At 41.9% G+C, this 18,659-nt stretch overlaps 1 protein-coding gene across 1 annotated transcript in view; it reads right to left on the bottom strand.

Annotated features, from left to right (window-relative positions):
- Positions 1-3,146: 3,146 nt before the first annotated feature.
- The window catches only part of HTR2C (5-hydroxytryptamine receptor 2C), a 281,417-nt gene continuing 265,904 nt past the window's right edge, over positions 3,147-18,659 (bottom strand). Inside the window, exons 3-4 of the mRNA XM_086756328.1 lie at positions 17,565-17,765; positions 3,147-4,419 (exon numbers count right to left, since the gene is read on the bottom strand). Of these exons, the coding sequence (XP_086612454.1) occupies positions 3,587-4,419; positions 17,565-17,765 (1,034 nt within the window). The 3' untranslated portion in view covers positions 3,147-3,586. The remainder of the gene's footprint in view (positions 4,420-17,564; positions 17,766-18,659) is intronic.

Genomic DNA, 18,659 nt, shown 5'->3' with positions numbered 1-18,659 from the left:
CATGCTCAGTCTTGCAGGCAGCCTGCCTGCACATCTCCCATCTGGTTTGCGAAACAAAACAATCAACACATTTCAGCCTACAGCACCATTTCCAAGGAACTATTTTCACTTGTTCAGTCCAAACTCAAAGCAGAACACCACCACACACACTGTTCATAAGACAAAACTGTACCTGAGCCAAGGTGTGAGGACTCACACAAAACTTCCAGCCGGTACTCACTCCCACCAGGCAGCCCCAGGGCAGGGCTTCTTGAGGCACCACCATGGTTAATGACTACAGCTCAGGAGAAGCAAAGCTGCTGTGGGGACAACCTGGCTTTGGTTAAGTTGCAGAGAACTAAATCCATTCTTCAAATTGAGGCAATTTTAAAAATGTCACTTTTAACAGTTGTTTCTGGAGGGAGCAAGGAGAAGAGGGGGAATAGTTTATCACCGTCTTTGTATTTAACAGGTTTGGGAGGTGGAAGTGTTGGGGTATCTGCTGACACTGATTTCTGTGATTAAGCAACTGTGGGCCATACTTCAAGTGTAGGAGGAGAAATGAAAGATATCCTCATCCTTATCCTATTTTTTTGTTGCTGTTTTGTTTTTTTGGTCAGGATATATTTTTCACTAAGGAAAGATTTTACATGGGGATAGATGAAAGAAAGAGAGGGCACATTCATTTATTTATTTTCTGATAGACCATGAAAAAAATTAAAAGTTATTAAACCAACAAACTTTCTTTAATAAATTAATAGCAGCATCACAAAACCCTGATGTGAATGACCCAAAGGAAGCTGGGTAAGTGACAGTATTTAACCATTCACAAAAATGTTATCACCCGCTGGCTGGGAGAGAATGCAGGCGCTGTAAGGCAGTACCCTTGTCTGTTTATCTAAACAAGTGGCATATATCAGTACAGGTCCAGCTGAGTCACAACGCTCGACATATTCACAGTTCTGGTGCTGAATTTTTTAAAAACATTTATAAAAATTCTGTAAATTCTTTGTTCAGTTCCCATTATTTACATCCAAATATAGTAGGTTCCCTTTTTGCCCATACAACAGAACTGACAAGGGTAAGACATGAAGGCTCCTACATGAAGACAATGCCTGTGTGTGGACTTATACTGAGTTTGAGGATGCTGTGGAAAATGAGCTATTCAAACATGGCCTATTCACACATGTGCTAGAAGCCACATAATTCAACTTATTGCTAAATGCGTTCAAAGTCTGTGGTTGGCTTTAAAATATATTGTGCGTACATATATTTAATATATATGTACACACTCACACACATATATACACATACATATACGTCTGGAAAAGATGTGCTATGAATTCAGCCAAGGGAAAAAAAAAGTACTTAAAAAGCAATGTGATCTTTTTGATTTTTTCTGTACTGTTTGAGACAGTAAAATCTGACTCAGAGCAAAGGGCAGTCACTGAAGGCACAAGTTTGCATCTCTGGCCAGTCCTTTTCCTACTTGTTATCAGACTTTTTGGAGAGGTAAGTGGATTCCCGAGCATTCAAGCCCACAGCAGTACAAGGAGGCTGGCACATGGTGCATCTCTGCTGCCTTCTGCAAGCAGTAAGCTATGCTCTGCACTGGGATACCTCATCTGCCTGCATGGAAGTACTATGGATGTTTCCCAAGAGGGGATAAAGGGAGAAGAGAGGACCATCAACTTAAATGCATCAAGCTGGGAAGAACCCAGCAGATGCAACCCGTATGTTGTATTTCAACCTCTGCGAGGTTGTTGCTGCACACAGCAATGCAACGGCACAAGGTTACACTAAAGCACTAGAAGAATTTACCATTTCTTCTACAAGATAATTTTGGTGGGATGAACAGAGCAAGCTTAGATTACAAGCAGTTCATGTTAGTAAAATGCGTAGTGTAAGCTTTTCTGTTCTGAGGATTTTCATAGCCAGAGGCTCTCAGTGATGCGAAATGCATCCATGTTAGATGGGCACTACAGCATTTGTGTATTAGTTAATGAAGGTGTAAAAACCTAATGGGTGATATCTGGCATTAGACAATACTCTACACAAGGAAAATTGCATGAGAGGCATCACCCCAGAGGCACAGGGCTAGAAAGACACAGTGCCTTGGAGAGTTTGTCTACGCAGGAATGCAGAGGAAAATTAATTCAAATTAAACATAGTGTGAATTAAAAGCAGATTGCTTAAACTGCATTAAAACCCAATGTGGATGCTTTCATTAAGATGTAAGTGGTGGTAATATGATATACTATAATTTACTTTGGGAGTGAAATGGAATAAATCAATTTAAAAGTTAACCCAGATTAATCTTCCATGTATACTAACTCTAGGTCTGCTTGCTTCCTTTGGAACAATATCATCAGCAAATGATTCCAGTCATATACTCTGTCCAGCTCTGCCCACCCCCTCCTGAGACAGGAGAAATGAGCAAGGACCCTCATTTATGCCTCTTTCCTGAGCATCCCCCAGGGAGGTGTATCCTGCACCTCACAGCCTGACCCGACCAGCACCACACGCACAGCAGCTTCTGCTCTACACCCAAAGCAGTGTATTATCACCAGCATTGCAAGTCCCAGAATGTTAAAAAATAAAAGCAAATGCTAAACAAGCTAAGGAATAAACAGGTGTAAGGACTGACAAGATGAGAGCTCTTACAAAGCCAGAGCGCTCTTCTCCACGTCAACCAAAGACCCTGATCATCCAAGCAATCTGTGAAGGCAGTGCCATTCACACTGAGCACAGCTTGCTCCGTCCTAGAGCTGATGATTATCTGTAAGACCAAAGGAGGGCTTTTTATAAATCAGAGGCACTCAATTTGTAAAACAGTAGAAGCAGGTAACTGGGGTTCGCTCTGTTTCTTATGCTGCTTCTCCAAGTGTGCAAGTGATCCCAGCCAGGATCGCAAAACCACACCAGAACTGCATTCCCCACCTTCCTTAGGAGAGCTGGAGCTTCCTGAGGAATGGAAAGAAAACAGCAGGCTTGGAGAGGGAGTTAAAATTTAACAGAGCTCCCTTGAAGTGCAAGATTGCCCCAGTATGGCAGCAAGCCACTACTCGTAACAGGACATGTCTGGCCAGGTGCCTGCACAGCCGCTATGCTTTCATGATGTCTCTCTGACAAGTTTCTGTACAGTCTTTACACGGCACAAATCGGGGTGAGGATTTAAAGTATATATTTACTGTCAACTTGAAAAAGAAAATTATACTGACCAAGTCTAATAGCATGTATTTGATATATAACTATTAACGTGCCATTCTGGACTCCAGCAAATGCCACCTGAGATAAATATTCAGCATTTTTGTTCATGCACTGGAAGAAGAATTCAAACACTTTGTCCATGACATATGCAAAGTAACTAATAGTTCTGATCTAGTATTAACAGTAAATATAGAACCTTAAACTTCACTGCAGTATATTAATATATATGATTTTAAGTACTGGACTGGAAAGACAACTCTTTTTTTTTTTCTTTAAAAAAAAGAAAAAGCTTTGTTCAGAATGCAATATTTACATTGTCCTTTGACCAACACTTACATTTTTACACAATATATTTTGGCTACAGATACACCATAGCAAAAGGTTGTGTGAGCCACCTTTACACACAGCTCACTCTTTCACTTACAACATTACAGCTGTTTATGGAGAGCTCTGAAGTCCCTGGTTGCATTTGAAGGCCCTCCTCAGCTTCATCTAGTTCCATGCTATTGAGTTCATTGCCATTTCGATAACTAGTTAAAGTCAGATCTTTCCCATATAAAGCTGTTGAAGCAACATTCAGACACTGATTCTGCCGCAGTGCTGATTTTTTACTGTTCTTGTATTGGCAACGGATGTAATTGGAAAAAGCCCTGCGGTATGTTTTATTGAAGAGTGTATATACGAGGGGATTAATCCCAGAGCAAACATACCCCACCCAAACAAACACGTCAAGGAGTTCACTCAAGAGGTCTTTATCACAGGCTTCCTTGCAAAGGACAGACATGACATTAGTGATGAAAAATGGGCACCACATGATGAGGAACAAAAAGAAGACGATGCCCAGGACTTTGGAGGCTCTTCGCTCATTGTTTATGGACTGCATAGTTCCTTTCCGAAAAAGCACTGCCTCCTTATTTACAGGAGAGTTCAAGTGAGATGCCCCCTCGTGATTGTGAAGCATTGAAATGTTCTCTGTGTTATTTTCCTTCTTGAGGCAGTTTACGCTGCTCCTCCTCTGCTTGGGGACCTCTCCACACATGAACACCGTTGCCTGTCTCTGCAGCACCTGGACGGTCAGGCAATATGTGATTACCATGATGATGAGAGGGATGAAGAACGCCATGAAGGATCCAATGAGGACAAAGTTCTCATCATTGAGGACACAGGTCTCATTTACGAACACCCTGGAGTCATCCTGCAAACCAATGACTGGAATAGGTGTAGAAATCCCTAGAAGAACGAGACCAAAAAAGAGATAATTACTTGGATGAAAGGGGCTCCAAAGAGGCAGCAGCAATTATGCAGATCCTGCATGCATTCAGCCAGCTGCCTAAAGTTGTTCGAAAGAGACGTTAGTACTCCCAGATGGAAGGGAAAAGCTCGTGCAATAAGACTCCTGGGAGCACAGCTCCAGAGCATGAACACCCTCTGCCAGGAACAACTGCAGCTTTGCTGTTCTCCACAGCTGACACAGCAAATGCAGCAAAAGTCTTTTATCAAGTTCTTTTTCTAGAATTAGTTGTGATTTGTGGGTGTAGAAAATGCAGTCATGACCCTGCTTCGTTCCAGCTGGGCACTCCATGTCTGCTAGTTTGGCAGAGGAGGGGGGCGGTTTGAAATCACTGACATAAAAATGCAAAAGAATTACAGCTATGAAGATTTAGAAGCAAGTTTCTTAAAGACATTAAAATAATCCTGATAGAAAAATGGCCACTTTTGCCATGGCATCACAGACACATGGAAGAAAAGCTCCTGGCTTTCTGGGTCTGTACTGACTATCCCAGTGCAAGCAGACAGTGGTTTCTGCAAGCCCTGCCTGCCTAGGCGTTTCATCCACAAACAGCGTGAAACTGAGAAGTACCACAGAGAGAGTCTTGCCTGAATTCTTAGAGAAGACAATTACACAGTCAAATGAAAAGGCTGCTGCACGCATCTGCCTGATTCCTGTTCCTCTATCTTGAATACAGGGCTAGAAACTGGAACAACAGAGAATGTGAGAGTAGAAAAGGTGTAACTAAAAGGATTATCAGATTGACGTGACAAACTGAAATCAGAACCCTAGCTACAAATTCTATGGCTGAAAAGAAGGAAACTTTAAATGATTTGATTATAATAATAACTAAACACAGCTTCTAGCTTCTCCTAAGCACTAAGCAGACTAATAAGCCTCGGGAATCACAGCTCTTGCCAAGGTAGCTTCTCTTGTATCGTGGTGGCACACCACTTTTCACAATTGTGGACTTAATGGCAGAAGTGATATTAAGAACATTTTGGATCCCTTTTCCTCTTTAGCACCACTCAGCACAGCTTGTTTGTCCATGATTTCAGGACATCAGGTCTTTCTGAAGCAGAAGAAGGAGTCCTGCATGGAGGGTCTCTGCAGATGGCTATGTCTCCGTGCTGTTTGGCACATGGGCAGAGCAGACAGCATGTCAATCTCAGAGTATGACTGTCCAGCACTGCACATAGTAGCCACAACTATGGCTTGTCCCTTGCAGAGTAAAGGAATGACAGAATGAAAGTATTTTTAATAGCTCTGATTCAGATGCATTTACTTAATGTCCTCCAACACTGTTTTTCTTTAAGGAATATATATCTGTATATCTGCTCTATTCTACCTTGTGAAAGTCATCAGCAATTTACTGTGGGACAGAAAGAAGAGGGAATAAAGGACTCGTGCCAGAGTACTGAATCTCATTCAAATACTTTTCATGAGATCCAAACTTTGTCCCTTGATCTGTGGAGCTCATTTCCACACCAGGACTGACCAGAAACCTTCCAAAGAAATCTGTCTAGACACAGCCAAAACCCAAAAAAGCAACATATTTTGGAATACCACAACCTAGAGGTATGTGCGAACATGGAAAGGACAGGGTGGACCAGATCTAGTTAGATTATCATGGGTTGATCTAGCGCTGCGTCTTCTCTTTGGCAGGTACCAGAGGTTTAGGACCATGGTACAAAATGGGGCAGCTGTCAGCATTATAGCTTAGAAAATTCCATAACAAGAAGTTCCATCCACACCTCATTTTTAAAATGACCTTTGAGAGACCTATCTTTTGTGAATTCTTGATCTTATTTATAACTCCACAATACTCAGTGGCATTCAGTTCCACAACATATCTGTTTGTCATGTGAACAAAGTATTTCTTGCTCATGTTAAATTTGCTGCCTGGTAATTTCATTTGACACTCCTCAGTTCCTCTGCTGTGGGAAACAGTGAATAATCACCCTCTGGTCACCTTTTCCACTTTCTCAGTGATTTTATAGACCTTTATCATCCCTACTGTCTAATATCTGTTTTGGAACTGAATAATATTATTATATTTATTCCCTCCTCATGCCAAACCCATTTTATATCTTTCATTATCTTTCTCTGTTTCTTTTCAAATTTCTCTCTGTCCTTTTAAAGAAAGGAAAAAACCTTCACATCCCAGCAGTTAGAGAGCAGGAGAACGTCTTTTGTTCTCCCCGTCTTACCCTCTGTATGTCTGGCTGTCCATGAGAACTCACTCTGCAGACATGTCTGTGGGGCTGGCCATGCCCTTCCTTAGCTCCTTCATGTGAGAAATAACCAATGCTGAGGCCACTGTTATGTTTGGATTGATTTTTCTGGGTTGCTGTGAACAGCACAGGACCTAGAACTAATCCTGTGGGACTCTGAATTTCTAAACAGAAAGAGTAACATATTAAAGAGATTAACCAAGGCATTTTTTCCCATTCCAGCTGAGTGTTTTCCAGGACTCTTGAGAATACATCTGCAATGTGTCATTACCATAAAATTACCATTTGCCAGTAATCTAGCAAAGGAATTTCTTCTGAAAATTAATGATTATAAAAGCCTTCTGTGGTTATAGCGTGTGTGCCCTTAGCCCAAGTGATAATTCCAGGATTCAGTCTTCTTTCCCTCTACTTGCTGATGTTTATCGGCTTACCCTTGGCAAGGCAGTTGCCTCCTTTCTGATAAGTTAACTCCTGTTACCTTGCCTGTGCCAAATCCCTGTGACTGCAATAATCTTCATCTCATCAAGACATTAACTCTTTATCATTAAAGATATCTTTCTACTGCCTCGGCTCCATCAAACCACAGACCTTTCGGAAGTGGTGGGAGGCGGACAGAGCAGTCTTTATACAAAAGAAGAAATCTAAATTAGATCAATGGCATTACACTGGGATTATATTTGCATGGATAAATTTATGCTTTAGAGCCCTCCATAACACATACCCTCTGAAATAAAACTCCAAAATGAATAAAGGTTCATTGATGAACTAGTCATCATTGAATTTAGTGTTATTGCTTTAGCCAAGGGAAATGAGATGAGGTTTCGGGATATCTTCATGGACACACACATAAAGTACATTTGGGAAGAATAACCTAGTTCTGGGATATGATGACTATAAAAAGCAAGAGCACTGATGGCAGCCTAAAATTCTGCGTAAGCATGAGACACCTCAGCATTGATGACATGGAATGAGAAGACAGCTGCTGTAATGGAAAAGTGTCCCTCACCTGTCTCATAAGGAAGTGAGATTTCAAATTGAGAAAGCACTCCAGAGAGAGAGCACCTGGTCTTTGTTTGCTTCTTCCTCTAATCCAGGAAAATCCCACCGTTAACAGCAGTTAGAAGAAAGATGCCCTCGAAGGAGCTGCCAACACACGTTCATTCAGCTGCCAGCTAGCCTACAGCACTGCTGAATGGGCAGCATTACCCTCATCTCAAATGCTTTCTTCCACCTCGTACTTTTCCTTTGTAACTCATTCTTTAATATGAGATTTATCACTGAACCACTCCACAGCCCAGTCCTAACGGGATCTGTCTGTTACACAACTTGAGCAACAGGGATTAACTCTACACCACCACCATAGTGAGAAGTGAAGTGTGGCAGGTCTCAGACACCCCAGAGGGGTTTGCTTCATGGGGTATTACTGAAAAATTGCTACTGCCACAATTCCAAATGCACAAATACCTGCTTGCAGACACAGGTCACATCCTGGCCCTGATTTCAGTAGGGTTACCTTGATCAGTACATGCTCTGCTCACCACTAAGCATTCCCATGGTGCCTGAACATGAGTAAACACAAATGCCTGCCTTTCTTGAGTTCAGCTGTTTGAACAAGCACGGAGAAGGCATTCAACTTCACTTGACTCAAGCAACCCACAGTACTAACAACTAACAGTTGTTACTGTTCATAATTGAAGAACTAAGGTCAGTTGGTCAGAGAAAGCCAAACTCACTACACCCGCACAAGGATGGTGAGTGCCAAATCAGACAAGAGACTCCAAAGCCTACTGCTATCCAGTCTTAATGCTGTTCAGCTCTCTGAGCCCCAGTACATAGTATTTTGTGAGCTTTTGTCTTCCACCCAAGCCGACACACTCTTCATCAACAAACATCAGGCTAATTTAGTGAGCTGAGGTCTCCAGCCTCAGAGGCATTTTCCAGTTGTTTCAAATAACCCTTTCTAAGGCAGCAGTGAATTCCCAAAGAGAGGTGGTGGTGTTCCAAAAACTTGCAAGGTAAAAGCTTTGCAAGCTTGTTGCATATCATACTTTACTCTGCAGAGAAAACTTGGTCTTATTGCTTGATGTTTGAGCAGTGCCTAGAGTGACTGGTTTTGCCCCAGTAAGAAGAGACAACCAGCCATCACCAGCCAGCAAGCCACGAACCAAGTCCCTGCTAGACTCAATACTGGGATCTCTGTGCACCCTTCTGTCAGGCAGCAGCTTGAGTAGGATGTCTCTTTTCACCACAGCAGTTCACAAGGAAGATTAATGATTTTTTTTCTCTTCTCCCCTCCTTTAGCTTCTGTCTGACAGAGCAGTGGGAAGCAAGACAAAGAGATTCTCTGGATTACAAATCTAATTACAGTTGTTGTCCTAACTGCTTCTTGCCAGCTTTAAAGATGTTCTTAAGCAGCAGAACGGTTCACCAAACAGGGCTGAGATGATGCTGGGGACACAGAGTAACAGATGCTCTCCACAGATTCTCAATTACTAAAGCAAAACCCAAATGACTACAAATACAGCTTTGTAAAACATTTACTAGCTTGCTCCAGAGAAAAAGCCAGCTAAAAAGTTCAAATTCACATTCAGAGAATTTAGATTTAAATTAAAAGCAAGAATGTTTTTGTGTTTAATGTCTTGTGTGAAAGCCCATGAGACTGATAGAGATTACTGGAAAGATGGAGTCTTTGATCGTTATTTCCAATAAGAAAGGAAGTAATTTCCCTTCTTTCTCAAAACATTTTTATACAATAAGATATGTCATTTCCTCCAGGGACACAACCTCACTAAAGAAAACAGGTCTGAATAGGGGTTTACTCTATCTTTCCATGTGTGGGATTGTCAAGGCTAAACACAAGAGAGGTCACGTTTTGCTGCGGAAATTTGGGCTTGGGAATGCCAAGGATCACCTCTCCTGGTGTCAGCACTGGATCCAAAGTCTGCTGTGGTCCATGGCAAGGGCTCTGCTGTTGCAGGTGAGCTTTGAACCTCACTACCATCCACCTGGCATTTACACACAATTTAAAAAAAAAAAAAAAGCAGAGAGCAAGAGCTGCTGTGTCCCAAACAATCCAAAGGCTGCCACAAAAGCTGTTTACACTGCAAAACCAAGAACACGGCTGTCCATGCAAGACATCCATATCTTTAACCTCATATTTATTATTATGCAAAATAAATGTGTGCTACACCTTCAAGAGACATTCACCTGTATGTTAGCAGCTGCTGTAACTATATATTAACATTAAAGTCTGCTAGAGGAAATAGGAACTGACTCCCCTAACCTCTAAGAAAAGGGAAAACTAAACTAAATCTGTTTGGTTTCTTAACAGAATTGTCTTGCAAAGTGCCTGCATGTTTCTGTAATAATAACTAACAGACAGCAAGAAGTAAACCCCAATAGACAGTAGCCTCCTGACTTGCATTGTGAAAGAAAAGCTACCAGTTTCAGCAAGCAACGTTCTTCAGAGACAAATTGAAAAATGTGACCTTTTGAAGTGTTCAAAACCACAAAAATTCCATATATTGCCCATATGTCAGCAAACTAATTGCAGTGCATTTCATGTGCTAATACAGCAACAATGTGCCTTCAGGGCTGGATTAGGTCTAGTTTTATCTAACTGTTCTAATAAAAAAACCAGTGCCAGCCTTGTATTGGTTTAAAGTCAAAGAGAAAAGAGGGCTGAACTTTGAAGGATCTTCCTGCCCGCAACTAGCACAACTGCAAAAAGAGGAATGTAATTACTGACTGCCTGAACAAACTGCTGACCTTTACTTAAACCTTGTGAGAGCACTGAGCAACCAACCCGAGCCCAGACGGAAAACCAGCAATCATAGAATCATAGAATCATAGAATGGTTAGGGTTGGAAGGGACCTGCAAAGGTCATCTAGTCCAACCCCCCTGCAAGGAGCAGGGACATGCCCGACTAGATCAGGTTGCTCAGAGCCTCATCCAAACTGGCCTTGGATGTTTCCAGGGATGGGGCATCCACCACCTCTCTGGGCAACCTGTGCCAGTGTTCTACAACTCGCATTGTAAAAAATTTTTTCCTAATATTTCATCTAAATCTATCCCTCTATTTTAAAACCATTACCCCTCGTCTTATCGCAACAGGCCCTACTAAACAGCCTCTCCCCATCTTTCTTGTAGGCCCCCTTGAGGTATTGAAAGACCACTATAAGGTCTCCCTGGAGCCTCCTCTTCTCCAGGCTGAACAGCCCCAACTCTCTCAGCTTATCCTCATAGGAGAGGTGCTCCAGCCCTTTTATCATCTTCGTGGCCCTCCTCTGGACCCTCTCCAACTGGTCCATGTCCTTCTTATGCTGGGGGCTCCAGAACTGGACACAGTACTCCAGGTGGTGTCTCACCAGGGCAGAGTAGAGGGGGAGAATCACCTCCCTCGACCTGCTGGCGACGCTCCTCTTGATGCAGCCCAGGATGCGGTTGGCCTTCTGGGCCGCAAGGGCGCATTGCCGGCTCATGTTGAGCTTCTCATCCACCAGCACTCCCAAGTCCTTCTCCTCAGGGCTGCTCTCGATCCATTCTCCGCCCAGCCTGTATTTGTGCCTGGGATTGCCATGACCCAGGTGCAGGACCTTGCACTTGGCCTGGTTGAACTTCATGAGGTTTGCATGGGCCCACCTCTCTAGCCTGTCAAAGTCCCTCTGGGTGGCATCCCTTCCTTCCAGCATGTCAATGGCACCACACAACTTGGTGTCATCAGCGAACTTGCTGAGGGTGCACTCTATCCCACTGTCCATGTCACTGACAGATGTTGAACAGGGCCGGGCCCAACACAGACCCCTGAGGGACACCACTCGTGACCGGTCTCCACTTGTACATTGAGCTGTTGACCACCACTCTCTGAGTGTGGCCATCCAGCCAACTCCTTATCCATCGAGTGGTCCGTCCATGAAACCCATGCCTCTCTAGTTCTAGAGAGAACATCAGTAAAAGACAGGAGAAATAAATTATTTTCCCACCTGCCCTTCTATTTTGTTAAATTACTTCTCTTGGTTTGCTCAGCCACATGTTTCCCATGGTGCATTTGAACAAAGAGGGATGGAGCTCCTGCTCACAGCATATCTGCTACCAGGGCTGGGCTTCCCCAAGGTATCAGTGATGCCTGAATTGATGCACGGTAGCAGTTACCTCAAACAGGATACACTGGTATCTCCCTTGCCCCTCGGAACAGATGCGGTGGGATGGTCAACCCATCTTATGTGCAAAACACTTCAGCAACTATCACTATCTGCTTCTGTCCCAGACAAAACATTTCATTGATGTCTGATGACAAAATCAAACCAATCCAGGCACCCATGTCTGAAATCCCAAGGAATTTCCCTGCTATGAACGCAGCTTGTTATCAACTGCTATGATCTTCCTCACCATGATAACTCTTGTTGATGTGCTAGGGAGATCAAGGCCACTCTTGGGAATCATGGTACAAACATTCAGTCATAAGAATGTCTTTAGAGAAAATAACCTTGTAGTCAATTCAAATGATTGGGAAATAGAGGCAGACAAAGTCTTAGTATCATGCTCTAAGTCATAAAGCAAGGGTTCCTGTCTCATCTGTGACTAGAAGATAGGCCTGAAAAAGTTTTATGAGCACAAATCTGCTCTACAGCTGCACCAGAAGTGAGTAGTAGCCTGGCTTGCAATGCTAATGACACCTCTGCGCTCACTTGAGGCTAACAAAAACTATCAGGATCAGTAGCACTGTAGCACCTCTGCCTACAGAAGACATCAAGTATGACACTCTTGCTCATGATGGAAAAATTTCAATCAAACATACACCGTCATTTAATGTCAAAACAAAAAGGCAAAAATGCACTAATACAATTTCTCCCAAATCTGGAGAGAAACTAATGCTACCCTCTCTTGGCTTTTCTAACATTTTTCTCAGCAATAATATTACTGTCCTTCTGCCAAAGTAGTACTTGTAGTCAGGAATTTGTACACTTTTCCAGCTGCCTGTCTAACTTTCACTTTGCCAGCAACAGTTGTCTTAACACTACTTCCTTGTCTTGAAGTGATGAGCCACAAACAGAACCAACCTGCTTAGTGGGAAAGGTTTGAGCAAAATCCTGGTAACACATTTTGACCTTCCATTTGTTGTCTTCTCCATTAGCAGTGGTTTTGCCATTTTTTTTTCTGTGAAACATGTCCAAAGGTTCGTTTGCTAACCAGGGCCTGAAGCCTTCTTTAAATCCATGACTGTGTTCTTCTATCCCAAAACACAGTCTCTCAGAAGCAACTACTGCCCAGCACCAAACAGAGGGTGCTCAGGAGCAAGCGTGTCATGGGAACAAACGCTTTGCTGAGAAAGTCACTGATCTCAGAGACACACCTACGGGCAGAAATACAAACCAAAACCCTAAATATGCTCTAAAACCATGACCCAAAGGAGGCTACTTGAATTACTCCAGTCCCTGTTTACCTCCATGCACAACCTGCTCTTAGCCTGTAAACTGCAATTCCTTTTAATATCCATGCTGTCACTCCAAGCGCATTCCTCAAACTGAGTATCATTCCCCACTGGGATTATCCCCAGTGAGATAAGGAAGGCTTAACTGATACCTGGAGGCTCTTTAAGGACATAAGTAGGACAATTTGCATGCATGGGGCTACTCAGACTATGTGAGAGGGGAATACTCGGGGCAGAAGCAAAAAGCTGTTAGATGTAAGATCACTTAGTCTGAGATGAGGATTTACGGATCCTTGCAGCACACGTCTTTCATACTTCTACAAACAGATCTTCTCAATAAAACAATGAAATAGTATGAAAGTTAAATGTAAAAATGTAGAATTTATTTTTAAAGTTGAATGGTTTATTATATATACAAACCCTGGATATCTAACTGAAATTAAAATTATAATATCATTAGTGAGTCAGAAAGAGAATTAAAACTAAAAAGTCCAATTTTAACACAACACATATCATGATATTCTCATAGTTCAACAGTATATTTCCTTTTTTTAAATTATTTATTTTCTTTTCAAACAAACAAGTTTTTAAAAAAGACACGTGAGGTCTGCTTATTTATCATAGCAGAATTTAAAGGATAGCCTTATCTCAGTCACTTAGCAATTAAACTGAATTTACACTGTTACAAAGGATGTAAAACTGTGAGCTGGGAAATTGGTAGTATGTGTAATTTTGGCACTCTTTAGTAAATGACCAAACCTTGAGCTTTCTGGGAAGCAGAGGAAAACCCCTTTTGTGGTAGCAGGCACATAGCTGGGCCATGAGGAGCTTCAGAACGAAAATGTTTTACTTATTTTCATATCAGATGCAATGAGTGTGCACCCTTCCACATCACTGAAGTTCTTTCATTCGCATTTCCAAAGGGATATTTCTTTTATATTAATATTACTCAGTTAACACTTTCTCCTGTCATATAAGGTATGCATTTAGAGTTTGACTAGCTCCTCATCACTCCTGCTGAGAGTTGCATGGGGACTTCCTCTCCTGGCCAGGGTGGCCAAGGCCACCTTCCTCAGAGCAGGATGCAGGGAGTCTGGTAAGATGGTTAAGTCCATGTTACTAGTGAAAGCCTTTGCACTTGCAACTGTGCAAAGTCTGAAGCCTTGACACACTAAGATTCTGCCAGCCAGCTCACATCTATAATTTATTTTTATGTTCAATTGTGTGGATATTTTTGTTGCCCACATTTCTATTTTCAGCCTCAGCACAATGCTATCTATCACAAAACTCATTTTTAAAAGGTCAGCACTTCACAGCACTCTCTTTTTCTCTAATTGAACACAAAAAATCTTGCTCAGGTTACTTTAGCTAAAACACAGGACAACAAGCTGTGCTGTACTTTACCCAGGAAGAAAAAGGCTTTGGAAAAGACCCATTCATAAAGCAATTGTCAACATTCAGGAGGACTCTGTTATGTTCCCTTGCTTAAAAACCTAATCATAGGTTTAGGCTTGTGCGACCTGCCAAATTCATAGCTCAATGAGCAAAGAATCTCTATTATATATTTTGCTGTCAGTATTAACATTTCAGCAAAATGCAATGCAAAAGCTACTAAATTAAGATAAATTACATGCTTTTTACTTCCTATTTTAAATACTGGTTCAGGAACTGAATTTAGGATTTACATGGGATGCATTTAAAAGTTTCTTTAGTCCAACTGAAGCAGAATTTAGGAAATGCAAACTGGCCAGCCTGCACTTAAGTGCTGCTTTGAATTTGATACTTAATCACTTACAGAAGTGATTAAGTATCTTTTGTGATACTTAATACTGAAGGGAGGATGAATTTACTTAACCTCTTTCATCCTCTTGGAAGGCTTTTCCAAGTAACAAGTAGATAAGAGCCAGAAGACAGGAGCAATACACTTTGGGTGAGTTGTTGTCGTTCATTCCATGTCCAGTTTATTCCCGTGTCTGTCACATTTCTAAATTCATTTATGAAGTAAAGATAGTTATGCTAAGTTAGATGCTATGTTAGTTAGACACATACCAAGAGTACTTTTCTTCCTCCATTTAATGCAGCCTTCTGGAGAAAGCCTGAGTAAATGGGTAAGCCCTATTGCAAGCGCTGGGGAGAGTGGAAAACCAACAGCATTTCAGTGCCCTGAATGGACTCTGGTGAGTCTGTATCTTCAGAAAAAGGGATGCAAGCAAAGACTGCCCTGGGCCAGCTGTATCTGCATCAAAGAGAATGAACAAAACAAGCAAAGCCCAGACATGTCATACACCCTCTCAGCTATGAGCCCAGCAAAGGAGGGCACGCAAGTACAGCTGTAATGCATCTCCCTTCCCAGCCTGGGGAGGGAAGTGCTGCCCGGGGCAGTCACCCAAAGCACCGTGCACTGCAGACATCCCACTAAGCTACTGCTCACAGCTTCTGCCTAAAGACTTTTGGATGCTGGTGAATAACTGCAACACCCATTGCGTTATTGAGGGCTGATGAGCCATGTGCCTGCAAAAGACAAAAGTGCCATTCCATCTCCTTTCCAACCTATTTCTTTCAGTGTTCATCAATTCATCTGTTTCACATCCTGTTATAAATACAGACTTGTTAAACATCACCTGAGAAAGCTGGGCAGGGGTGAGGTGTTTGCACTCTACAGCAACACAAGGTCACCTCGCCTATCCTGGCTCAGGGACTTTGGTCCTTGTGGGACAGTAGACCCCATTTCCCACCCAGTAACTCCAGAAAGAGGCAGGTCTGTAGCTGTCTTTACACATATTTGGTCAGGTCTCAGATTTGCTTACTAGTCTTCTTACTCAGTGAACCATGCATGAAGTGCTCATTGCCTTACTTCACTCCTTGGACTCATAGTCCAAACCACAACTTAGCCCTAAAGGCACTTGTGCAGGCAGCCACATCAGCACTAGCCAAAATTTCTAAGGATATGTCTGACAACATGTAAGGCAAAAATCTGCAACTTAGCTCAAGAAATGGAAGCAGAACAGTCTTATTGCCCAGGTTTTGCAATGTGCTACTTAATGCTGCTGATGATAGATTTTAATGGCTCTGCTAAGGGGGGGATACTAGCTGCTCCCTCTGTGTTACAGTGCAACACGTGGCACAGATTCTACACCAACTCTGAACTGCCCATGAAAATCGAGCCTAAGCATCGTGCACGTGAAGTTGTTTGCACATGACTGCTTATGCACTGAATTAATCAGCTTTCTTTCCTATGCCAAACAGCATAGGCAGCATAGAAAGTTTAAAATAATAATTAAAAAAAATTAATTTATTAAACCCAATCCAATTTCACTGTGGATTGTATTACCTAGAGGAACCATAGCAAGTCTGTGGCTCATGAAGATTTGTTTCTAACAGATGTTCTTGTTATATTCATGAGGAAAGAAGGTGTATGTCCTGTATTTTTCTGCCTTTTACACAGCCTGTTTCCATGGCAAGCTTTTTCAAAAGTGGCCCCTGCAGCACCCAGATATCCATATTCCACTTCCAAAGCACGCAAACCCAAGAGAAGTTCAAAAACCTGAAACATGCTTTTCCTTGCAGTACAGCACTGAAAGTGACAATTGTTTCATAAAATAAAAGTTGAATGTTAAATCTTTGTAAGACTGCATTTTATTCAAGCAAAAAAGGCAATACAGCAGAGGGAAGTGGTCATACAATTCTTGTGACCCTGCTTCAAATGTCTCTTTTATAAGGCCCATTGATAGAATTCCCCAAAAAATGTTTTTCTTCACATAACTCCTGATACTGCAGAGTCATTTTGTTATATTTTTTTCCTTTTCTTCCTTACTTAGTGCTGCTTTATTTATTGCTTTTTATCAAATTGATACAAAAGTCTCTCCTTTTATGTCTACTCCTCATTTACTATGACTTCAAACTTGCTAGCTCAGTACTAGCAGCAATCCAACTGTTGCAGAGGATTATATTTTGTAGGCTATAAAGCCTGCACAAGAGCAGTAAAAACCTCGCTGTTTGCTTGCCTTCAATTCTGCTCTGCTTCGCTTAAACCACTACCGGAATTTGAGCGAGTTTAACTGCAACAACTGCAGTGTAGACATGTCATTTGTACTGGCTGGGTTTTCCTTACAGAGTCTTTGCTAACGCTATCTTGTGCTTTGTTTACACAGTAGTTTTATAGTACCATTTATCTGTGTTACCATTGTTATCAGCATATTGATATGTACATAGCAGCGATTCTTCAGCATTGGAAGTGGTGGTATTCTGAAAAATGACTACTTATTTTGGTCACTGACCAACCACAATGAATGACTTTTATTTCCCACTAATCATTTATTATATTCAGGCATGCAAACCAGGTAAATTAATTTGAGTATCCCCTTAAAAATCCCAAATGAAAATTGGAGTAACGCTATTATTCATTAAGACAGAGTTAAGATTGTGAGCCACATTGCTTACCTATGGATATGGTCCAAACTGCAGCAATTTTCATAATAGCCTTGGTGCGGGAATTGAAGCGGCTGTGCTCAATGGGATTGCGTATTGCTACATACCGATCAAGAGAGATGGCACAGAGATGCATAATAGATGCAGTTGAAAAGAGCACATCTAGGGAAATCCATATAGGGCACAACTGTTTAGGCAAAGGCCAAGCATAATCTGAAACATAGAGAGAAAAGAAATGAAAGGAAAATAGAAAAGGAAATAATTTGGGAAGCTAGGCCATGATTTATGAGAAACTGCTGGCATATTTTAACTCTATGATACCAGTAAGGGGGACGTGCATCAGGAGTGGACAAAGACACCTCTCATGGGGCCTCTCTCTGGGCAGTCCCTGTCTCCAGACACATTGTACCAGTTTCCACACATCTGTTTTCCATGACCAGTAATAAAGGCAAAGGGACATTAATTAGCAGTGACTCCAAGTGACCATTCTAGCTCTATTCCTTTCTCTTAACCTTTCTCCCATTATTTTTACAAAATCAAATATTACATTCATTTATAATTGCCTCATCACATTCTTTGCATGAATCGCATAGCGCTACGTGGCTTTAACTTCACTCAGTTCCTTTCTAAAGTTCTCTTGATAGGGACATCTCAGGTTCTGTCTACTGAGGAGAAACGTAGCAGGCAGTTTTTCTACACAGTCTAACAGCTAGCTAAATGACACTACTTCACCTTAATATTCTCCCCAGGCAGTGTGCATTCATAACAGAGGAATCCTTGCCTCCTTACAGAGCAGTTGGGATTGAGTGGCTGAAATTTGAGAACTGTTTTGAAGGTAGACAAAGCTGAGTATTATTCTTGACAGAAACAAGTATGCCAACAAACTGAACAGACTGGATACCTCCATCTGACTGCAGCTGACACACAGCTAATTTGGGTACCTGCATTTATTAATCAGTTTACTCAGTGCTGAAGTACAGCTTGAGAATAAAAGTGACCCAGAAAGATCCTCAAGGGGCACTGGTATTTAAATTAAAGCTCAGAGAAAATTGTTTTGTGAATGATACTGCCATGTAAATGTCTAGAATGGATTGTGTGGGATCAATA

The sequence above is a fragment of the Chlamydotis macqueenii genome, chromosome 11, assembly GCF_036417535.1.
Source record: "Chlamydotis macqueenii isolate bChlMac1 chromosome 11, bChlMac1.mat, whole genome shotgun sequence".
In the NCBI taxonomy this organism is placed as follows: Eukaryota; Metazoa; Chordata; class Aves; order Otidiformes; family Otididae; genus Chlamydotis; species Chlamydotis macqueenii.
The sequence above is the reverse complement of the archived record's forward strand: the minus strand, read 5'-3'. Positions and strand labels throughout refer to the sequence as shown.